This window comes from Heloderma suspectum, chromosome 1, assembly GCF_057233095.1.
Source record: "Heloderma suspectum isolate Gila_16-S chromosome 1, 16-S_ref, whole genome shotgun sequence".
Classification (NCBI taxonomy): domain Eukaryota; kingdom Metazoa; phylum Chordata; class Lepidosauria; order Squamata; family Helodermatidae; genus Heloderma; species Heloderma suspectum.
The window spans coordinates 421,620,601-421,643,604 of NC_139458.1; the positions used below are offsets into that span (position 1 = coordinate 421,620,601).

Here is a 23,004-nt window from a genome sequence, read left to right on the forward strand (position 1 = left end):
GTGCACCTTTCACCTTTAGGAATGTACAAAAGTCACTTACCTTTTCGAAGGGTGACATTCGCGGTGGGGGGGAGGTGCTCCGTCCCTCGCCCCGAAATTCTCTCCGCCCGGCTCTGCTCCACAGAGATTCCACGGAGCCGCCGGCCGGGGCTGCCCACAACCGGACATCTGGCCGCTGGGCAGCCTGCACAGGGACGCAAATGGCAGCGGCCATAGCCGCCACCATTTGCGTCCCTATATTTTGCCGTGATAGGCTACATAAATATTTACGTAGCCTATGATGGCAAAAAAAAAAACAGCGAACGCAAATGGCAGTGGCTACGGCAGCCACCATTTGTGTTCCCTTTTTTTTTGCCGTGTGATAGGCTACGTAAATATTTACGTAGCCTATCACGGCTATATGGAAGAAGCGAATGGCGGGCGCGTGGGCTCAAGTTACAGGAATTCGCAATGCAGCGCGGACAGCAGCAGGTAGGTGCTCCATTCCGGGCCCATTTTGTGGGGTGGGGGGGCGGGGGCTTCATTCTGCCACGGATTTCGGGGGGCCGAATGCACTGGCATTCAGCCTCACTGAGATCCGTGGTGGAATTCTCTGACATCCCTATTCACTTTGACCCCAGTCAACAGGTGTTTCCTGTGTGTTTCTCATCCCTGCACAAACCACTTAGTGTCTCCTCAGAAGTAGCTCCCCTTGTGGTCATAGAATCATAGAAGGCCCACATCAGAACTTACAGATATCCCCCTCAATTGACATGGCACAGTCTCAAGCCAAGAAACCAAAACTAAGCCCTATGAGGAGAGACTGAAAGAACTGGGCATGTTTAGCCTTGAGAAGAGAAGACTGAGGGGAGATATGATAGCACTTTTCAAGTACTTGAAAGGCTGTCACAGAGAGGAAGGCCAGGATCTCTTCTCGATCATCCCAGAGTGCAGGACATGGAATAATGGGCTCAAGTTACAGGAAGCCAGATTCTGGCTGGACATCAGGAGAAACATCCTGACTGTTAGAGCAATACGCCAATGGAACCAATTCCCTAGGGAGGTAGTGGGCTCTCCCACGCTGTGATGCTGGAAGCATTCAAGATGAGGCTGGACAGCCATCTGTCAGGGATGCTTTGATTTGGTTTCCTGCATTGAGCAGGGGGTTGGACTCAATGGTCTTATAGGCCCCTTCTAACCCTACCATTCTATGATTCCCTAAGTGTGGTAAAGCATGATCTTGAGGTGCCAATTCTCCTTTTTTGGTTTAATAGTGATCCTGTGGGTTCAAATTGGAGCTGGTTTCCATCTTTGTGTTTACTTTTCTCTTTCCCACAACAAACCCAGTAGTGTTTCCTCAGAATAACTCCCCTTGTGGTCAATTAGGCTTGCCCTCTGAATGCCCACATCAGAACTTACAGAGATCCCCCTCAATTGACATGGCATAGTTTAAAACCCAATTCCCTAAGTGTGGTAAAGCGTGATTTTGAAGCTCTGATTCTCCTTTGTTTGGTTTGTTGCCTTAGGAAGTAACTACTTCAACCCTTCATTATAGAGATCCTGTGGGTTAAAACGGGAGCTGATTTTCTGCACAAGCACCTATTCAGAAGTAACTCCCATTGTGCTCAATGAGGCTTGCTCCTGAAATGCAGGGGCATCTGGACTTTCAGGGGAATGGAGAAAGTGGGGGGGAGAGGGGGGAGCCTCTGTTATTTGTAGGGATGTACGAATCCCTTACCTGGCTCCGCGCTGGGGCATCCACGTTGGGGGGGAGGTCACCTCCCCCCGGAATCCTCAACGGGGGGCAGGCATTCCGTCCCTCCCCCTGGAATCCTGCCCGGCTGGCTCTGCTCCGCAGCCAAGCCGTGGAGCCGCTGGCCAGCTCCAGCCGCCCACAGCCAGATATCAGGCTGCTGGGCAGCCCTGCAGGGACGCAAATGGTGGCTGTCGTAGCCGCCGCCATTTGCGTCACTGTATTGAGCTGTGATAGGCTACGTGAATATTTATGTACCCTATCAGGCAGAGGGAAAAACCCCGGTAAGTGCTCCGTTTTGCACGCCTTTCGTGGGGTGGGGGCAGCGGGGACTTCGACCCGCGTGCCTTTCGTGGGGTGGGGGGGCGGAGGCTTCACTCCGCAACATATTTCGGGGGGCCGAATACACTGGTATTCGGCCTCACCGAGATCCGTCGTGGAATTCTCTGACATCCCTGGTTATTGGTTGAGCAGCCCCTGCCATCAGATAATGTTCACTCCAACCCCCACCTCCACCAGATAGTATGTTCTGTGAAGCAATTTTTACTGGTGCAGAGAACCTGTTTGTGGAGCCCTGCATGGACCAAAGCACAGCAAAGCTGATTCCTTTAAAAAAAATCTGGTACTCCTCCATTCGCTTCTCCTTCCGTTGTCATGGAAACATGGCCTGAGTAAAACCAAATCTGGCAGATTCATCCATCCCTAGGGAAGAGATCTATCATTCTCCCAGAAAGGGTGCATCCCTCACTCACTTCTACCATCCTTACTCCATCCTATCCTCCATGCCAGGAGAGAGCATTTGTTGGGGTACACTGGTTCCAGGGGTCTGTTCAATTACCCTTCAACAACCCGTGGACATGGCAGGCTGAAACTGCCTGATAATGCTGGGTGCTGATTCCAGCCATATTGATGTGCCCTTCATGTCCTAGGAAGAGTGCAAATGTCTCATAAACCTCCATTCCAAGGACTTAGCTTCCTGCCCTTTTCTGCTGTCAGTTGCTTTCCTCTACCTTTTATTGATAGAGAAAGAGCTGGATGTGCTGCCAAGCTTCTTGGGCTTCCAGGTTCCAGCTCAAAATTGGCCACAGGCTCCACACTTACTGCTTTTCCTGCTCTTCTTAACCTTCCTTATATCTAATGTATAGATTCTGTTGCATTTGGTACAGGAGGATAACATCCATCCTCTAACATTTCTAATCTTTTTCCTTAACAAGTCCACCCAGCATCCCTGTCTTCTGCCATTATAATGGTTATGCTCCTTTTTTTCCAATTTTAGCTGAAATGGGGGGGTGAAAAACATTCCTTTTCTCAAACCTTGGTATGTGTTTTTCCCGCTATGCCAAAGCTCATGGGGGGTGGAAGCTTAGACAGCAATTTGACCTTCCTCTTGCATGTCCCTTAGATAGGCTGAATCATCCCACTACAATTTTTAAATGTCCGTGTAAACCCAGTGAATGAACCACAAATGTAGTATGGGTTTGTTTGTAACACCAGCAGCTAACTGGTGGCTCCGAACTCCACCAAACCCTTTTCATAAATACAATTAAAATAACCTCTGAACATTGCTGACTTATTGACCTTCCTGAAATAAGTGTTTGAATGGAGAGGAGCAGAAGCTGGAGGAACCAAGGAAATTTTCTTATGACTCGGACAGAGCTGAAACTACTCCCCATTTTTATGAACATCAGCAGTGCTGAAAACTATCTCATTGATGATGATGGTGATGATGATGGTGATGCTAAACAGGATGCCAAAAAAAAAAGAAAAAAGAATGTTCTCACAATGTTGCTGCAATGTACCACAGTAAGGGCGCAAGTACCCATCATGTAGGTCACCCAAATCATGTGGCTGCTTCCAGTGGCAATGCCAGGGGCCCTAATTGCATTTAGACATTGCAATAAGAAAATAGTAGGGATGTACGAAAGTTCCACCACGGATCTCGGGGAGGCTGAATGCCAGCGCATTCGGCCCCCCGAAATCGGTGGCGGAACGGCACCCCGCCCCCCCATCCCCCCAGGACAGGACTTACCTTAGGCGGATCTTCCTGGTGGCGGCGGCTCCGGCGGCGGCTCCGGCAGCGGTGCGGCGGCGGCCGGTCTTCCGACCGGCTGCCGCCGCCGCCATTTCCAGGTAAAACAAAAAACAAAACAAAAAAACGTGATAGGCTACATAAAGATTTATGCAGCCTATCACGGCTAAATTTTTAAAAAACACCGTGATAGGCTACATAAATGTTTACGTAGCCTATCACGGCTGACTTAAAAAAAAAAAAGCGCGTACGCAAATGGCATAGTTCCCCTTATTTTCGCCGTCTTAGTCTACGTAAATGTTTACGTAGACTAAGACGTGCCAAAATAAGGAACGCAACTGGCGGCGCCCATGGGCGCCGCCATTTGCATACGCGCGTTTTGTTTTGTTTTAATCAGCCGTGATAGGCTACGTAAACATTTACGTAGCCTATCACGGCTGACTGCAGGGACGCAAACTGTTGCGTTTGCATCCCTGCTAGCCAGCGGCCGGATGTCCGGCTGCTGGCGGAGCCAGCCGGCGACTCCGCAGAATCCCTGCAGAGCAGAGCCGGCCGGCCAGGGTTCCGGGGGGGGGGAGGAACGGAGTGCCTCCCCCCCCGGCCAGGATTCCAGGGGGAGGGACGGAATGCCTCCCCCCCAGCATCAGCATAATCCGCGGAAAGGTAAGTACCGTTCGTACATCCCTAGAAAATAGCAGTAGGGAAATACTACTGTGTTTCTGAGAATAAGCAGCGCATGGGAATAACCTTTTTTTTTTTTACTATGGGTTACCACTGACATTAGGAGCCAACCCATGTAGTAAACATGTTTTTGTTGTTTTTAATGGATTTCTTCACAAAAGGATGTTTTTCCATTTTTTTCTTTTTAAAATAGTTTATCTTTTTTCAAGCCATTTAGAAAACCACTCATACATACAAAGTGTGAGGGGGGAAAAGAGTTCAGCTCTTTGTTCCTAAAACCCATGAAAGTCTGAGACATTATGGTGATTAACGTCATTTAAATATCTGGCACAATAGAAATATAAATGGTTTTGCTTCCTTTCTGGACTTCAAAGCCAGTCCCTTGGATAAATTCCACCATTTCAGTTTAAAAGACAGAGTAGCTGCATTGAGGTCAGGGTAATTCCATCAGCTAAATTGTATTAGGTTCATTACAACTGCTTATTTCTATTTCCCCTCATTCAGATCATTTCTATTTGCCATGTATGCTTCTTCCTCACCCACAGCGTAACAGCAAGTCAGCTCCAGCTGCCAAAGGTTCTAAGTGGGAATGTGTGTTTACCTTATAAATAGTGAGGCTTTGTGGGTTCCTTGTTTTAATATGCCCATTTGTGGCAATGTCGTTATAGCTTTGTTTTGTTTTTTAAATGCTGGTTGAATAATCAGATGCCAGGTTTTCTAGTTTCCTTCCTTGCATCTGTTCTGACTCACAACTGTCATGTATCGTTTCTCTTCTCTTATTTTTAAACACTACTTTTATTTCCCCTGGTTTTTTTGGAAATGGCTGAAATGAGACCCAAGTATTCTCAATTTCTGAGCAAGTTGTTGTGGTGGTGGTGTGTGTGTGTGTGTGTGTGTGTGTGCGTGCACGCGCACGCACATGCATCACTGTGCACTCGAAATGAGAGCAGATTGTGATCAAATGGGGAGATTACAAGGAAAGGAAAAACAGGGACATCAACAGGCAGGCAAATGTGTCAGGACCCAACAGGAATGCAAGCCTTAAACCTGGATCCTCACTGGACCGATCTCCCTGCTCCCCCAGCCAGTGTTGTACTGTGCACATGTGATTTGTGCATATGCATCATGATCCCAAAGCATGATTTTGAATGCCACTGCTCAAATCCACATCAGCAAAATCGGGATGCAAGTGCCTATCACATAGATAACATCAGCAAGATTGTTGGTAGTGTACCAGACCATAGCGAGCAGTCATGACAATTGATTCAGACCACTCATTCATGTTCAGAACAACGCATGCTTAACAAAATTTTAAAAGGACCTGGGTCAAACTCACATGAAATGGATGTTCATGGTTAATGCTCATTACAATGGATCCAGATGACCCATTCATGACACGGTAATGCAGGTTTTAAAACTAAGAAGCAGGCTAGGGAGCAAAATAGTTGTGTGAACCAGTCTTTAATTTTTAACGGAACTTATAATATTTACTTATTACATGGCATGTCTTTGCACGTGAGGTGATACAATCTTTATGACTACCTTAATCAGGCTTTGCTGGATCAAATGAGGACCAACTATTCTTTAGCAGCTCCCCCTATCCCTGCTACCACACACGTCAGAGATACTGTGGTGAGAAGGTACTGTGTGCTAATCCTTCGATATAGCTGCAGAGCAGAACAACATTTTCTGCGAAGGTCAAGGGGAATGGCCTGTTCTAAAACAAACAACAACAACAACAACGTATTGTCAGGAAACTTATAACACATCTCCATTTAAAAAATAGTGGTTTGGTACTAGGCTTGAAAACTACCTGACAGCTCAAACCTAGCCTTGCAAGAAAAACAGCTTTCAATGTTGACAGAGAACATCAGAACAAATACATGGGTTGTCTTGTGGTCCTGCCCATGTGGAAATGCCTGTTCCACAAATAGCATCTCTACATAAGTGCTGCACAGTTGCAAGCCTGCAAGTTGCCTCACATATTCCTGAGTAGGGATACTTAAATCCGTCCGTTTTGCTTTCTCCCACATTCAAATGTTTTTAAGCTCAACTCCCAAATATGAAAAACCTTGTGAATGCTGGTAAATTCTTATCAAAAACTGCCTGAAATGTACGCCAGCCACATTCAATAGGTATATCCACTAGGTACAGCTACATTCAACAGGTACAACTATTCCCAGCATAGAGAGGACCATGATATGCCTACCTGCCATACAGCTGTTAAAGATAATGAGGAGCATGTCAGAAAAAAGGGGAGGCAAACTTAATTAAATACTAACATGGTTGAATACACAAGGATTCAAACCCTCACTTTTAAGAGAAAATCACTCAGAGCTCTTGGCCTGTATGGATGAATCTGTCAGTTCCAGTTTCTCCCACATTCATTTTTATATATATATATATATATATATATATATATATATATATATGTTGTTCAGTCGTTCAGTTGTGTCCGACTCTTCGTGACCCCATGGACCATAGCATGCCAGGCCTTCCTGCCCTGCGCTCTCTCCCGGACCGTGCTCAAGTTCATATTCATTGCATTGGTGATGCTATCTAGCCATCTCATCCCCTGCCATCCCCTTCTCCTTTTGCCTTCAGTCGTTCCCAGCATCAGGGTCTTTTCCAGAGAGTTTTCTCTTTGCATTAGGTGGCCAAAATAGTTGAGCTTCAGGTTCAGTATCTGTCCTTCCAAAGAGCACTCAGGGTTGATTTCCTTTAGGATTGACTGATTTGACCTCCTTGCAGTCCAGGGGACTCGTAAGAGTCTTCTCCAGCACCACAGTTCGAAAGCATCAATTCTTCAGCGCTCAGCCTTCCTTCATGTAGGCTCTCACAGCCTACATGAAGGAAGCTACATGAAGCTTCCTTCATGTAAGCTCTCACAGCCATACATTACTACTGGGAAAACCATAGCTTTGATTAGACGGAACTTTGTCGGCAAGATGATGTCTCTGCTTCTTATGCTGTCTAGGTTTGCCATAGCTTTCCTCCCAAGGAGCAAGCGTCTTTTAATTTAATGGCTACAGTCACCGTCTGCGGTGATCTTGGAGCCCAAGAAAGTAAAATCTGTCACTGCTTCCATTTCTTCCCCTTCTATATGCCAGGAAGTGATAGGGCCAGATGTCATGATCTTAGTTTTTTTAATGTTGAGTTTTAAACCAGCTTTTGCACTCTCCTCTTTCACCTTCAACAAGAGGCTCTTTAGATCCTCTTCGCTTTCTGCCATTAGGGTTGTATTGTCTGCATATCAAAGGTTGTTGATAATTCTCCCAGCAATCTTAATTCCGACCTCTGATTCATCCAACCCGGCATTTCTCATGATGTACTCTGCATATAAGTTATATAAGGAGGGTGTCAGTATGCAGCCTTGTCGTACTTCTTTCCCAATTTTGAACCACTCGGATGTTCCATGTCTGGTTCTTACTGTTGCTTCTTGACCCTCGTACAGGTTTCTCAGGAGACAGGTAAGGTGGTCTGATACTCCCATCACTTTAAGAATTTGCCACAGTTTGTTGTGATCCACACAATCAAAGGCTTTAGCGTAGTCAATGAAGCAGAAATAGACGTTTTTCTGGAATTCTCTTGCTTTCTCCATGATCTGGGGAATGTTGGCGATTTGATCTCTAGTTCCTCTGCCTCTTCGAAACCCAGCTTGGACTTCCAGTAGTTCTCGGTTGGCATACTGCTGAAGCTTAGCTTGTGGGATTTTGAGCATCACCTTGCTGGCATGTGAAATGAGCGCAATTGTGCGTAGTTTGAACACTCTTTGGCGTTGCCCTTCTTTGGAATTGGAATGTAAACTGACCTTTTCCAGTCTTGCGGCCATTGTTGAGTGTGCCAAATTTGTTGGCATATTGAATGCAGCACTTTAACAGCATCATCTTTTAGGATTTTAAATAGCTCAGCTGGAATACTGTCATCTCCGCTAGCTTTGTTGTTAGTAATGCTTCCTAAGTCCCACTTGACTTCACTCTCGAGGATGTCCGGCTCAAGTTCAGTGACCGCACTATCATGGCTATCAGGGACATTCAGATCTTTCCTGTATAGTTCTTCTGTGTATTCTTTCCACCTCTTCTTAATCTCATCTGATTCTGTTAGGTCCCTGCCTTCTTTATCCTTTATCATGCCCATCTTTGCACAAAACGTTCCCTTGAGATCTCCAATTTTCTTGAAGAGATCTCTAGTCTTTCCCATTCTGTTGTTTTCCTCGATTTCTTTGCATTGTTCATTTAAGAAGGCCTTCTTGTCTCTCCTTGCTATTCTCTGGAACTCTGCATTCTGTTGGATATATCTTCCCCTTTCTCCCTTGCTTTTTGCTTCCCTTCTTTCCTCAGCTACTTGTAAAGCCTCATCAGACAGCCACTTGGCTTTCTTGCATTTCTTTTTCTTTGGGATGGATTTCGTTGCTGCCTCCTGAACAATGTTACGGACCTCCGTCCATAGTACCTCAGGCACTCTGTCTATCAGGTCTAATCCCTGAAATCTATTCCTCACCTCCACTGTATATTCATCAGGGATATGATTGAGGTCATACCTGAATGGTTTAGTGGTTTTCCCTATGTTCTTCAATTTCAGGCAAAATTTTGCGAGAAGCAGCTCATGATCTGAGCCACAGTACCAGGTCTTGTTTTGACTGACTGTATAGAGCTTCTCCATCTTTGGCTGCAAAGGACATAATCAATCTGATTTCGATATTGACCATCTGGTGATGTCCATGTGTAGAGTCGCCTCTTGTGCTGTTGGAAAAGAATCATAGAATCATAGAATAGTAGGGTTGGAAGGGGCCTACAAGGCCATCGAGTCCAACCCCCTGCTCAATGCAGGAATCCAAGTCAGAGCATCCCTGACAAATGGCTGTCCAGCCTCGTCTTGAAGGCCTCCAGTGTGGGAGAGCCCACCACCTCCCCAGGTAATTGGTTCCATTGCCGTATTGCTCTGACACTCAGGAAGTTTTTCCTGATGTTCAGTCGGAATCTGGCTTCCTGTAACTTGAGCCCATTATTCCGTGTCCTGCACTCTGGGATGATCAAGAAGAGATCCTGGCCTTCTTCTCTGTGACAACCTTTCAAGTACTTGAAGAGTGCTATCATATCTCCCCTCAGTCTTCTCTTCTCAAGGCTAAACATGCCCAGTTCTTTCAGTCTCTCTTCATAGGGCTTTGTTTCCAGTCCCCTGATCATCTTTGTTGCCCTCCTTTGAACCCTCTCCAGCTTGTCTGCATCCTTCTTAAAGTGTGGTGCCCAGAACTGGACACAGTACTCCAGATGAGGCCTAACCAGTGCTGAGTAGAGGGGAACTAGTACTTCCCGGGATTTGGAAGCGATGCTTCTATGAATGCAGCCCAAAATAGCATTTGCCTTTTTTGCAGCCACATCACATTGTTGGCTCATATTCAGCTTGTGATCGACGACAATTCCAAGATCCTTCTCGCTCGTAGTGTGGTTGAGCCACGTATCCCCCATCTTGTAACTGTGCATTTGGTTTCTTTTTCCTAGGTGCAGAACTTGGCATTTGTCCCTGTTAAATGCCATTCTGTTGTTTTCTGCCCAGCACTCCAGTCTATCCAGATCACTTTGAATTTTGTTTCTGTCTTCCAAAGTATTAGCTATCCCTCCCAATTTTGTGTCATCTGCAAATTTGATCAGCATTCCCTGCACCTCCTCCTCCAAGTCATTAATACAAATGTTGAAGAGCACTGGGCCCAGGACTGAGCCCTGCGGTACCCCACTCGTTACCTCTCCCCAGCTTGAGTAGGTCCCATTGATAAGCACTCTTTGAGTCCGATTCTGTAGCCAACTGTGGATCCACCGGATTGTTGTTCCATCTAGCCCACTTTGAGCTAGTTTGCTCATCAGGATATCATGGGGCACTTTGTCGAAAGCTTTGCTGAAGTCGAGGTATATGATGTCTACAGCATTCCCACGGTCTACAAGGGAGGTGACTTGATCAAAAAATGAGATCAGATTTGTCTGGCAGGACTTGTTTTTGACAAATCCATGTTGGCTTCGAGTAATCACGGCATTGTTGTCAATGTGCTTCCAGATGGATTGCTTTATGATCTGCTCCAGAATTTTCCCAGGGATTGATGTCAGACTGACTGGTCTGTAGTTCCCAGGTTCCTCCTTTTTACCCTTTTTGAAGATAGGGACAACGTTAGCCCTCCTCCAGTCATCTGGCACTTCCCCGGTCCTCCATGATTTCTCAAAGAGAATAGACAGCGGTTCTGAGAGTTCTTCTGCCAGTTCCTTTATGACTCTAGGATGCAGTTCATCTGGCCCTGGAGATTTGAACTCATTCAAAGTAATGAGGTGTTCCTTGACCATATGCCTGTCGATCTCAAGCTGCTTGAGTGTTTGCTATGATCAGCGTGTTCTCTTGGCAAAACTCTATTAGCTTTTGTCCTGCTTCATTTTGTGCACCAAGGCCATGCCTGCCTGTTATCCCAGTGATTTCTTGACTTCTTACTTTAGCATTCCAATCCCCTATGATGAAGAGGACATCTTTTTTGGTGTTAGTTCTAGAAGGCGTTGTAGGTCTTCATAAAACCGATCAACCTCAGCTTCTTTTGCATCAGTGGTTGGGGCATAGACTTGAATTACTGTGATGTCGAATGGTTTGCCTTGGATTCGTACTGAGATCATTCTATCACTTTTAAGATTGTACCCCAGTACTGCTTTTCCCACCCTTTTGTTGACTATAAGTGCTACTCCATTTCTTCTAAGGGATTCTTGCCCACAATAGTAGATATGATGGTCACCTGAATTAAATTCGCCCATGCCTGTCCATTTTAGTTCACTGATTCCCAAGTTGTCGATGTTCAATCTTGCCATCTCATGTTTGACCACCTCCAGCTTACCTTGATTCATTGATCTGACATTCCAGGTTCCTAAACAATATTGTTCTTTACAGCATCGGATTTTCTTTTCACCACCAGACACATCCACAGCTGAGTGTCCTTTCGGGTTTGGCCCAGCCGCTTCACTCTTTCTGGCGCTACTTGGAAATTCCCTCTGCTCTTCCCCAGTAGAGGAAGTATTGGACACCTTCCGCCTGAGGGTCTCATCTTCCGGCGCCATCTCTTTTAGCCTTGTGATACATTCCATGGGGTTTTCTTGGCAAGAATACTGGAGTGGGTTGCCACTTCCTTCTCCAGTGGACCACATTTTGTCAGAACTCTCTGCCATGACCTGTCCGTCTTGGGTGGCCCTGCACGGCGTAGCTTATGGCTTCACTGAGTTACGCAAGCCCCTTCGCCACAACAAGGCAGTGATCCATGAAGGGGATGGATATATATATATATATATATATATATAGTTGTTTTACTGCTGAATATGGAAAATTGTATTGATTTTGGTAAATTCTTATCAAAACGAACTGAAACAAAGTTCTCACCCATCCTTATTCCCAAGGGGCTTGAAAGGGAGCTACTAAGTCAGGGAAGGGGGACAAGTGGCCCTCCAGGTCACTTTTGGACTGTAATTCCCATCAGCACTAGCCAGCACAGCCAATGGTGAGGGACAGTGGGAGTTGTAGTGTAGCAGCATTGGTGAGGCCACACAGTGTGAGCCAGCTGATCATGACTTGGGCATAGTGAGCCTGCCTAGATTTACGAACTTTTTGCTGATGGGGTTGTATTACAGAGAAGAGTAATCTTGCAGTACTTCAGGGAATTTTGTATTTTATCTTGATTGGTTTTTGAAAAACAGTGTTTGCTGGCAGTTTCAATTCTTAAGTTTCCTAAATGCAGCCTTTTGATCCAATTGTACAAAGATGTTAATACTAGTGCTGCACCAAAAATTCCTCCCACATTTTTTTTTGCTCATTCTCATTCAACTTGACAGAAAAGAAATCGCTTTCAAAAAGAAATTCAAAGGAGAAGAAATGTCAGAAAAATTGTCATGGGTTGGGTTTGAGGTTCTTCTGTTTACCTTACTTATGAGGTGGCTGAGGAGTGTTTGTGATTGTCCTGTCTGTCATTGTAAAATAATCCCTGTGGCAGCCTGCAGCCTCCTCGGCTTCCTGCACTTCAGTTAAAGCCATCACGAGGAAGACATCCTGAGGCAATTCCTCCCATGGGGCTTTTTCTGATCAGGAAGTGCAGGTGGTCTGGGAGGCTGCAGAGCAATGGAAAGAAATATGTATAATAGAGACAGAAAACAAACACAGCACCTTCGGCCACCTCACAGTGATTAGGAAAGCTTAAAAATACCACCAAAAGAAATTCAAAATCCTGCCTCAGAAAAGTGGAATCCTCAACACAGTTGTTGCTGTTGCCACCTACAGAAGCAGTGCAGTAAACCAAAAACCCTTAGGAAAAAGGAAAGAACCTGTGCTACAACCCCTGCCAAAAGTCACCTCTATCTATGAGAAACTGCTGGAGAATTTCTCCTCCCCTGGGAGAAATTCAGTGAAATTGTCCCCCAATTTCTCTGCCCACAAATAGGCTGGAGAATTTTGAGAGGCTATTTGTGCACAGCTCTAGTTAATACCTTTAGATCTATGGGGTTAGTTCCAATGCTTCTTGCATACAAATAATTATTCATGTCCAAGTGTCAACTTCAAAAATAAAATCCAAGTGATGAACAGGTTTTCTCTTACTAAGATGTGATTAATACTATTTCTTACAAATATTTTAAAGACACATTTCACATGAAATATATTCTCTCATATTTCAGTGTTCATTTTGAAAATGCAATTATGTTTTCTTTTCCAGAAAGAAATAGTCTTAGAATAGTATGTTCGGGGCTTGGTGTGTAGCATGGCTTCTGAAATGTCTCCACAATGGAATTAAAATGTTTTAGATAGCAAACATTGTGCACCCTTTCAGAAAATGCTTCGGCTTTTTGCTGACCCAGTTTTTCTTCAAGTACTAGCCAGTGAATAGTAGAGTTCTTGGGCTGTTACCAGGAGTTCTTCTATTGTAAGGATTTCAAGGAGGCTTTGTTCCTGGCCAGTAATATCATATGGTATTGAAAGACTCTACATTATGAGGTAGTGGCTGATATTTATGAATTATTTGATAGACCGTTGACCAAAGTTTGCCATAATTACACTCAGTGCTCTTAGAAATGCTTTCATTATATTTTCTTTGCTACCATCTTGTTATCATTCCTTTAGTTAATAGTAATACTTTAAGATGGTCTCAACATTTCTACAGAGTTAGCCAGACATCTTGGAAATGTCCGAAATTTAACTTTACACCCTGATATATATTTATTTCCCACCCTCCTTTCATTTTTTTCTGGCTTAGATGAGCAACTGAGAAGCAGTATGCTGGCTCCACTGTTAATGAGAAGTTTAGTAAAGAAAATATCCTAAAGCAAGACCCTAGACTTTTAATTCCCAAACTGTTCTATCATATTTTTACAGGACAGTTATTATTGTAATGTAAGAGTATCCTCATAATAAAAACTATGTTTCAGCACAATAGGCTTTCTTGGTTTAAATATTGGAATGGAATGTTTTAATATTGTTGGTATTTGGGATAGATGAATCTGTTATTTTTGGTTTCTCTGAGTTTCTAATATTTCCAGTGAAAGTTCAGTTCATCTTGAACTTTGAGAATGTTTGTAGTCTTAAATTCAGTTTGTCTCAAACTTTCAGAACTTTGCATGAAAATGCATAGGCATTTTTGTGCACATTCCTCCTGGTATATGTATGTTTATACGCATTTTTGCCTAATACACAATTTTGCGAGCAATTTTCCTAATATAATTTATTTTTGAACATTACTTTCCCTAATATGTGCACTGCTGCATGTATTGTTTGACTGGAGAACTCCATTGCAAAATTCAGAGAACTGAAAATTTTGAAGGATGACTGAGTTTCAATTCACACAGTGTTTTGAAGGTATTTCAATCTACAACACTAGAATACCAGTTAGAAACATGCAAAGCCTACGAGAGGAATAATGATAGGCCTAGCAAAATTATTTTGCATCTCTACATAAACTGTGACCCATTAACTTGAATGTTGCTGCAAGACTATGTATGGTGACTTGTACAAGACTTTGATGAACATCCCGTTTATGCAACCTGCTTGGAAAGCCAAAGGTAAAACATGGGGGTTGTCAAGTATCTTCCACACATGACTGGTGAGCTAAGTTCAGCTTGGTGGGTCATAAGAGGCACAAGATTGTTTCTGTTCTTGGTTGTTGTTTTGTTTTTCCTTAAAATGCCTCTGAGGTTTTGCCTGAAGAAGAACTTTCAAATTCAGGTTTGTCTGAACTGGAAAAATTTGTTTGTTGCTTTTGGGAAAATCCAACAACCAAGACTTATGTGGAACCCTTCTGACAAGTATTGTTAATCTTATCACAGTGCTTTGTCTCCCCTCATTTTTTTTTAGATTCGTTTAAAATTTCACCTTCAGATTCCCCCCCCCCTTTCGTGGCAGCTCTATTGCAGAGCTCAACATGATCAGGCATTGATCCATCCAATTTCCCACACCATCCATCAGTGGCTTTCCAACCATTTGCAGAGGCCCTAGTGTGAAGTAGTGCAGGGGTGGGCAACTTGTATCCCTCCAGGTGTGTTGGCCTACAACTCCCATCAGCCCTAGCCAGCATATCCAATGGTGAGGAATGAGGGAATTCGTAGGCCAAAACATCTAGAGAGTTACAAATTGACCTCCCCTGGAGTAGTTAATGGAGGTAGAGATCAAGAAATAGGTCACTAAGGAAAATATGTATTCCATAATTAGAGATAGAAGATTCAATCTCCTTTTGCTCCAATTAATTTTCACACTTGTTTACCTATGATTTGGTTCTGTTGTCTTTCGATATTATTTCTTTCTAAAAAGTTATTTCTCTCAGTGTGTGTATTTCTATACATCATTCAGAAAGATGAATTGTACAGATTTTACATGCATTCTGAGCATTATGGGTGTGCATCTGCTTAGAAGCAAATCAGGCTTTGTTTGAGGTGAAGCAGGGCTTCATCAAAGCAGTTTGAAGCAAAAAAAGGTTGTTTCTGAAGCCTCAGGGCCCTGCTTCAACGATTAGGAGAAAGAAACAGATAAGTCAGTTTAAAGGTGATACATCCCTCCCCGCTCTACACACACACACACAAAGAAACACATCTCTAGCTTCCAACCAGAAACTAACTTTACCAGAGCTCTCCTTTTTACTTCCAGTCACAGTGGTTTTGGGAATGCTGTTGATGGAATCTATCGGTGTATTTTGCAGATTTACCAATGTGTTTTTCATTCATCATAACTCTACTAATCCCGACACATACCATTCTGAAATTTTGCAGGTTACTTATGTCATGGCACCTCTACAATGTACACTATTTTCATACAAATTGCCTGCAGAAATCATGGGGGGGGGAGGCAAATCTTTTCCCTCACCTTTAAATACTCTCTTACACAACCAACCTTGCACCTATAATTCTGCAATTTGGCACTCAGGAGGAGAAACAATCCAATGTAAGTCCTACATAGAGTAAACCCATTGAAATGAATAGGACAAGTTCATAATGGCTAAGTTTCATTCATTTCAATGGGTCTATTCTATGTAGGGCTAACATTGGATTTAACCCCTTGCCTGCAAAATTTCTTCAAATTCTTCCATGAATGTTGATGATAAAGATGATATTGGTGTTTCCTTTAAAAACAATCTCAAACTTTAAAGGCACCTAGCATAGCGATCCCTGCACTTATTTCTCTGAAATGTATGAGGCCCCATCCACTCAGAAGGTCCTACGATATCTGCATTTCTGTTTGCAATGAGAAAAGAAGGATGTGAGTAAAGAACCAACAACTGTGAAAGCCAGTGAACCACAACATTCAGATCTTCAAGGTGTGTGTGTGAGGGGGGTGGGGGTGGGAATCAGGTCACTTTGACGGAATACATAAGGATCACATTTCTCTATTAAGAATATCTCCTGCCCAAATGCCAACGTTTTGCTGTGCTTACGGGTGAGACTGATACAGATGTTTCAACATAAATCCTCAAAATCCAGAAATGTGAATCTTGAGGTTGTACTGCCATTGAATATTTGATATTCAGTATCCATAACCTGTATCTGAACATTCTGCTCTCACAAAAAGTGCATGTGCACTTTTGTAGTTGTTCCAGCTAGGGATGCTGGAGAAATTCGAGATGGATTAAAATGAGCTCAGAATCCAACCTGTGGAATCTGCTGCGGAGTGACCATCTCAGGCCATGTGGAGTTCATGGACTTTCAGATGTTTTTTTTTTACTTTCCCGAAATTTACGCATATAAATCCGTAGAAAAATACGCAAGTTTCTGCTGATGAAACGTTGAATGGAATGGGGGACAATACACTAAATGTTACATACTGAGGTAAATTATGTAAATAGTTATGTAAATACTCACGTAATTATTTCCATATTTTTCCGCGTGATGGGGAAAAAAATTGCATCCGTCTGTGGGCGGATGATGGAATGAAAGGTGCCTGACAATCCGCAAAACACAGAAGGAGCGGATTTTACACAGTCCGTACATCCTTAGTTCCACACAGGCAATTCCACTGTGTTCAGAAAGACTAAAATATGTAGAAAATAGTATAGTGTCACTTATACCTATAGCAATTAAATACATTCAGCCCTTCTAGAGATGAAACCAAAAATATGTCCTTAAATGTATTTATCCCCTTACTACATCTCATCTCATAAAACCCAGTACCTTCTTGGCTCTGAAACCTATTGGACTATTTAACTAAATACACTCAACTAGAGAGATAGTTGACTCATGGAGGTCATTTTACTCAGTTTAACAAAATCTGGGACACAGGAACTCACAATCAGACAGAGGCACAAAGGGAGGGAGTGTGCTGTTGAGAATGCACTAGAACAATTTATTCTGAAGCAGTACAAATTATTATTATTTTAGGGGGCTGAGTTCATTTTCTCGCATTCAGATCTTTAGTTCAGCCTAATGAACAATGCACACTTAAAAAAAAAATCATCCCCAATGGGCTCTTTGCTTCTAATCACAGGCTTTTGCCACCAATCCATTTATTTTATTGCATTTAAGGCTCCTACCAGCTGACTGTGTACACAAAGCCAGGGAGAACTGCAAAGACAGTGTTGTGTTGCTGACATGGATTACCATTTGGGCTTACAAGAAAATTCTCCCTCTATGGAAAATTATTCTTTTTTTGAATGGAGATGAGTGCTGTGTACCAGCAAGCTGCTTAACAGAAGCTTTTACAAGAAACCTAGACATTCAAACATACACAGTTAATCAGAAATGTATATTTGTTGCATTCTGCCCTCCTGTTATTTTAACAGCTATCTTTCAGTCACATCTCATTTCCCTGCTCCTGTACACTGGATTTTTCCTAACTACAAACAAACCCAGATATAAACTAAACTCAACATGCCAAATTGTAATCAACAATACTGGTTCACCTCTGTCAATTAGCCTATTTACCCATTAAATGGACTAAGACTCCAACTACATATGATGTGCAAACAGCATTGAAGTGGCTCTTTTTTTAAAGAAAAGGCACTGGGTGGGGGGTTGAGTAAAAAAGGGGGAAGGGGTCCTTAAGCTTTTCCCACCATGGTATCGCCATTCAAAATCTTCCCTATAGGGTACTTTTCCTTTGCAAGGTTCAAAATGTGGTACACACACATTTTGGAAATTGGAGGGAGTAGAATGCATACATTTGAAAGATGCACACATTTTGAAAAATACACATGGAAATACACACAGATTTTCATGCAAAAAGGGGGGAAAAACACCTCAAAGCTCACAATCTGATACAGACCTGAGTTGGAATGAGCTTTAATACAGAATATGGAGAAGATCAGCGAGCTCGAGTTTTGCTTATCTGCACATCCCTAATTTAGCACTTTTGGGGGCAAACCCTGGGAGGTCCACTGACCTGCCCCATTCCAGAAATAAGCATTTCCACTCATTAGAGTGCTCGCCACCAAAAGCACTAATTCTTTGTTCCACAAGCAGTAGGGGCCACTTGAGCAATGGAATCAGTGGGGCTGGCCGCACATGGAACAGACATGGCAGTGGGCGCCACTGGTGGATGGGCAGCATTGGATACTGTCCAAACAGTGAATTTGTTCTTGGAGTTTTTGAAGCAGTTAGTATGTGCAATTGCAATGGTCATTCAGGGTACAGAGCTAATTAACAGCTCCAGATCCTGGGTGCAGACAGGAGTCACAACAAAGGGAGGGAATGTTACCTAACAGCAAGATGGAGCCAGATACGTTTTCTTTTGTAACATCAGTTTCTTGAGTATAAAAAGAACAGCACCTTCAGTATGTTTTGTAGTACTGGTGGTTTCAATCTTTTAGAAGCCTGCCCCGATTTGGTCTGATACTTAGCCAGGGACCTTCCCTGTATTATTTACAGCAGTATTGTTGTTACACTTTTGTTTCACTAAGTAAAGTTTGTCAAGCCACCTCTGCTAATAAGATCCAGACTTAGTCATACTCCAATAGCTCCACTGAAATCAACAGGCATTAAGTGACTAATTTAAGTCCCATTGATTTCCATGGGAATACTATAAGTATGCTTATACTATAAGTATCCAACCTATTGTAGACACCAAAGTGATACTGTAGGCCTAGGAAGGATTTTTCTATATATGAAATTCCACTGGGAAATGGGTCTCAATCTGAGTTTGGAGTTGTGGCTACATAAATCATGTGTTATCCCAATGATGGTCAAATTGACTGGCTGTATTAATCTTAGAGATTGTATAATGACAGGAACTGATCGCTCGTGAAACTGGCTTCCCAATGTACATTTGCATCATATTAGTATTAATTATAATGTTAATGCTTTCTCATTTTCGCAAACCTAACAGATCAGCAGTGCATGGGGATGGATTTGGTATCCTTTTTTAATTTCATTTTATTTAAAAACTGTATCAAAACATACATGAAAATTCCACCTTTGTCAGGACTAGCCCAAGCACCGTTGTGAACCCTACGGCTTTGGAACCAGATTCTGATTCTGAGTAAGAGCTGGATGATTTAGAACCCAGTCCAGGTAAGGAAAGCCCAGGGCCTGGAAACTTAGCTCTCTGCCCAGCTTCCCATCTGATTGCAGACCAAAGCAGGGTAATACTCCCTATTAGCCACAGCTGCAAGATGTGGCCTTGAGGGAGGCCTCTGATTTACAGCCTGGGATTGTGAGACGCAAGCAAGAGGAAGATTCCACAGGGAGGGTGGCTCAGGGGTTTCTCCCAGGTTAAGACATCAACTGAAGAGGGCAGAACAGAGACACCTTCTTCAACATAGTACTTGCTTATTGGCCAGACTCCCATCAGGATAGATCTTCAGAAGCAGGGCTTTAGTAGCACATCCCTAGGGATGTCAGAGAATTCCGCCATGGATCTCGGTGAGGCCGAATGCCAGTGCATTCGGCCCCCCGAAATCCATGGCGGAATGAAGCCCCCACCCCCCCAACCCACGAAAAGCGCACGAAACAGAGCACTTACCTGCTGCCGTCCGCGCTGACTTGTGAATGGCGGCCACCCTACGGCTGCCATTCGCGTCTTCATCATAGCCGTGATAGGCTACATAAATACTTACGTAGCCTATCACGGCTGCTTCGCAAGACACAAATGGCAGCCGCCATTTGCATCTGCAGCAGCCTGTCCACAGCCGGAACTCCGGCTGCAGACAGCCCTGGCCAGCGGCTCCGCGGAGCCAGCCCAGGGAGGATTCCAGGGGGAGGGACGGAGCACCTCCCCCCCACCAGGAATCCAAGCTCCGCAAAGGTAAGTGACTTTCGTACGTCCCACATCCCCTGTATTTAAGCTGGTGTATAGGCGGAACAGCTTTTGCTGAGAAAAACGTCTTAATTGCCTTGCCTGAACCTTTCATAAATTCCTGTCTGCCTTGAATCTTGTTTTGTTAAAGACTGTGACTGGGAATATACTGGACTGGACTGGAATGCTGACTCTGACATTCTGTGAGGGTTCTAGCCTTGGAACTGTCTCTTAAACAAAGCAATGTGCCTATAGCCTCCACCTAGGCCTTTTAATTTATTGGGGTCTGTAAATGCTGAAAGCTTTGCTGTGAGTTCTGGATAGCTGATTTGTGAAACCTGATCTGTGACAATAAAGAGTTGCATTGTTATTTGTGTTCTGTGTTGGGTTACCAGAATAGGTTATGGGCCTGACAACCTTCAGAATAATTGTTATTATACTTGAACACATAATTAGCATCATGAATTTCAATTTCATATATTTTAAGGGAATATTTTGGAAAGGGGTTGGATTGGTGGAAGGCCAGCCAGAATATCATAAGCTGGGATGGAACAGATAAGGTAGGCTGAGCGAAGGGCCGGATGCGCCTGATCTCGTCTGATCTCGTAAGCTAAGCAGGGTCACCCTGGTTAGTACTTGGATGGGAGTCTGCCTGGGAATCAGGCTTCCTGCATGGGGCAGGGGGTTGGACTCAATGGTCTTGTAGGCCCCTTCCAACCCTATGATTTTATGATCTATGATTGTATGATCTGTGATCTTTGGTTAGTTGCTACCTGGAATGACACAGGGAAACTGAATTGCCCCTTAACTGATGGAAGCCTCATAGAATGTGACAGGTTTGTGGATGTCTGATCACTTAAGTTACATTTCTGCGTATAGAAAAAAAAAATCACTCAGATCAGGGGACCCAACTCTAGGTGCCTTCAGTAATCAGAGGGTATTCGGGTGACCTTCACAAACAGGGCCTTTTCGGTGGTGGTGCCATGCCTTTGTAATACTCCCCCCAGGGATTTCCATTTGGCACAAAGAGAATATCATTTTATTATCTCAGGTCTTCAGTAGGGATTTATGTGAATTTCATTTTTACCTATAAAACATGCGAACATGCCCTGTTCACAGCTTCAGATGTGATTGCAAGCACATGCCCATCAAAAGTGTTCATAAGTTGCCAAATATGTGCTCATTTTTTATTTGTGGAAATTTCCTAAATTTACACAAATTTTCCCCACAGATTGAATCAACTCCACTTTGGTCTATGGAGGACATTTAGGAAATTTGCCCGAATCAAATGGGGAACGTTGCACAAATTTCATGTTCCATTGCTGATTGATTTGCACAATTTTCTCATTCACACAGAGTGAGCAGTAATTGTGAGCGCAAATGGGAATCAGGCACAAGGTGAGTCATGAGACAATGTTCAGAGAACCCACTGATCTCCAACATTGCTTGTTCGCCCATCCCAAGTCTTCAATTACACCCTGTTGAGTTTTTAATAATTTCAAACTGCTCTTTTTAATATTTGCTGCTGAAATGTTAATTTATTTACTGTTCATTTTAATCTAAGCTTTGTATTAAAGGTTTATAAGCTGCTTTGAACATTATTAGTGAAAAAGTCAGATATAAATATTTTTAAATGAATAAATAAATCCCTCTGACCAGAGTTTACAAATACTGATGTTTTGTATGGCCCAGATTCTTTGTAGTTCAATTGAGCAACAAAGGGTATCTTGCTAATCAACTGTAGAAAAAGCAACAAAATGTTCCCATTGAAACAGAAACTTTGCAAGCAGAATAGCATGGAGACTTCCTGATGCGGTCCAGCATAGCTTCTTAGAGGCATCAGCAGATGGATACTGGCGTGGGTGGAAGTCAATAGAGATGGGCATGCTTTCAGTAGTATTAGGGAGTAAAGGAGAACAGCTGGGATGCCATTTGGCAGAGCAAAGAATGTATGAAAAATGCTGCTGAAACTGAACTGAAGCACTTACATATGCTGTACTGTCCAAGTTCAGCAAGGTTCTTTGGCTTGTAACCCTAGTAGCCTAATTTCTGCTAATAGAGCCCTCAGCACTTACAATTCCATTGTGCTTTCTGTGGGTCTGACCCAAAGCTCAATTTGGACGAGAAGAGTATTTCCATTGACATTAACAGAATATGTTTATCAGGGTCTGAATGAAAACCTAAGATGTGCAATTTTTCATCCATTAAGTATTCTAAAGCAATCTAGTCCTGCTTGCAGAAAAGCAAAAGCAATAACACAGACATTACACTATGCAGGAACAATGTTCACTATTTATCCATGTGGAAAAGCTGCTCAAGATAGCACAACTTATTAGAAATACTGTAATAGAAAACAGAATGCATTGTAGCTTGGGGTAGGCAAACATGGCAGGCTCTACCTAATTCTTTCCACCTGTTTGTGTATGAATGCAGCAAAGATACTGCTGTTGTGTCAGAAATGTGGCAATGCACTCTATTTTACTTGATCTTTACCTTCTTTTGAAATGTCCTTTATTCAAGGGGCTCATATCATCAGAAGTCATACAGAGGGTTATCCTGTTTTATCCTCACCACGTTAACTCTTTAGACTGAGAGATAAAGACTCCTAATATCACTCAGGGAGCTTCATAGCCAACTGGAGATTTGATTCTAGGTTCCTTTGGCCCAAGATCAGCCCTGCTAGGGTCTAAAGAAATAGTTTCATGAGTCCAAAAGACATTTGGATTTGCAGAGTTTTGAGCAGCAGCTCTTCCAAAAAATCCCATAGGGTAAGACCATCCCTTGGGAATATATAGATCTTTGAATCTTGGCCTCTGTTCATTAAACTACACCAAAAAGTTAAAAGCTGTGG

General features: G+C 43.3%; 2 protein-coding genes across 19 annotated transcripts in view; both read right to left on the reverse strand.

The window, feature by feature from the left end:
- Positions 1–23,004, reverse strand: part of NRXN1 (neurexin 1) — a 1,598,206-nt gene that overhangs the window by 1,459,318 nt on the left and 115,884 nt on the right. The gene's annotated exons all lie outside the window — the stretch shown is intronic.
- LOC146360252 (uncharacterized) lies at positions 318–9,468 on the reverse strand. The gene is made up of 2 exons (XM_084829234.1): positions 5,985–9,468; positions 318–3,470 (listed from the first exon to the last, which is right to left on the reverse strand). The coding sequence occupies exon 1, from the start codon at positions 9,102–9,104 to the stop codon at positions 8,163–8,165; it is 942 nt and encodes a 313-aa protein (XP_084685360.1). The 5' UTR covers positions 9,105–9,468; the 3' UTR covers positions 318–3,470; positions 5,985–8,162.

Coding starts and splice junctions, on each gene's coding strand:
- LOC146360252 (XM_084829234.1), bottom strand. CDS start 9,104: ATGGAGAAGCTCTATACAGTCAGTCAAAACAAGACCTGGTACTGTGGC.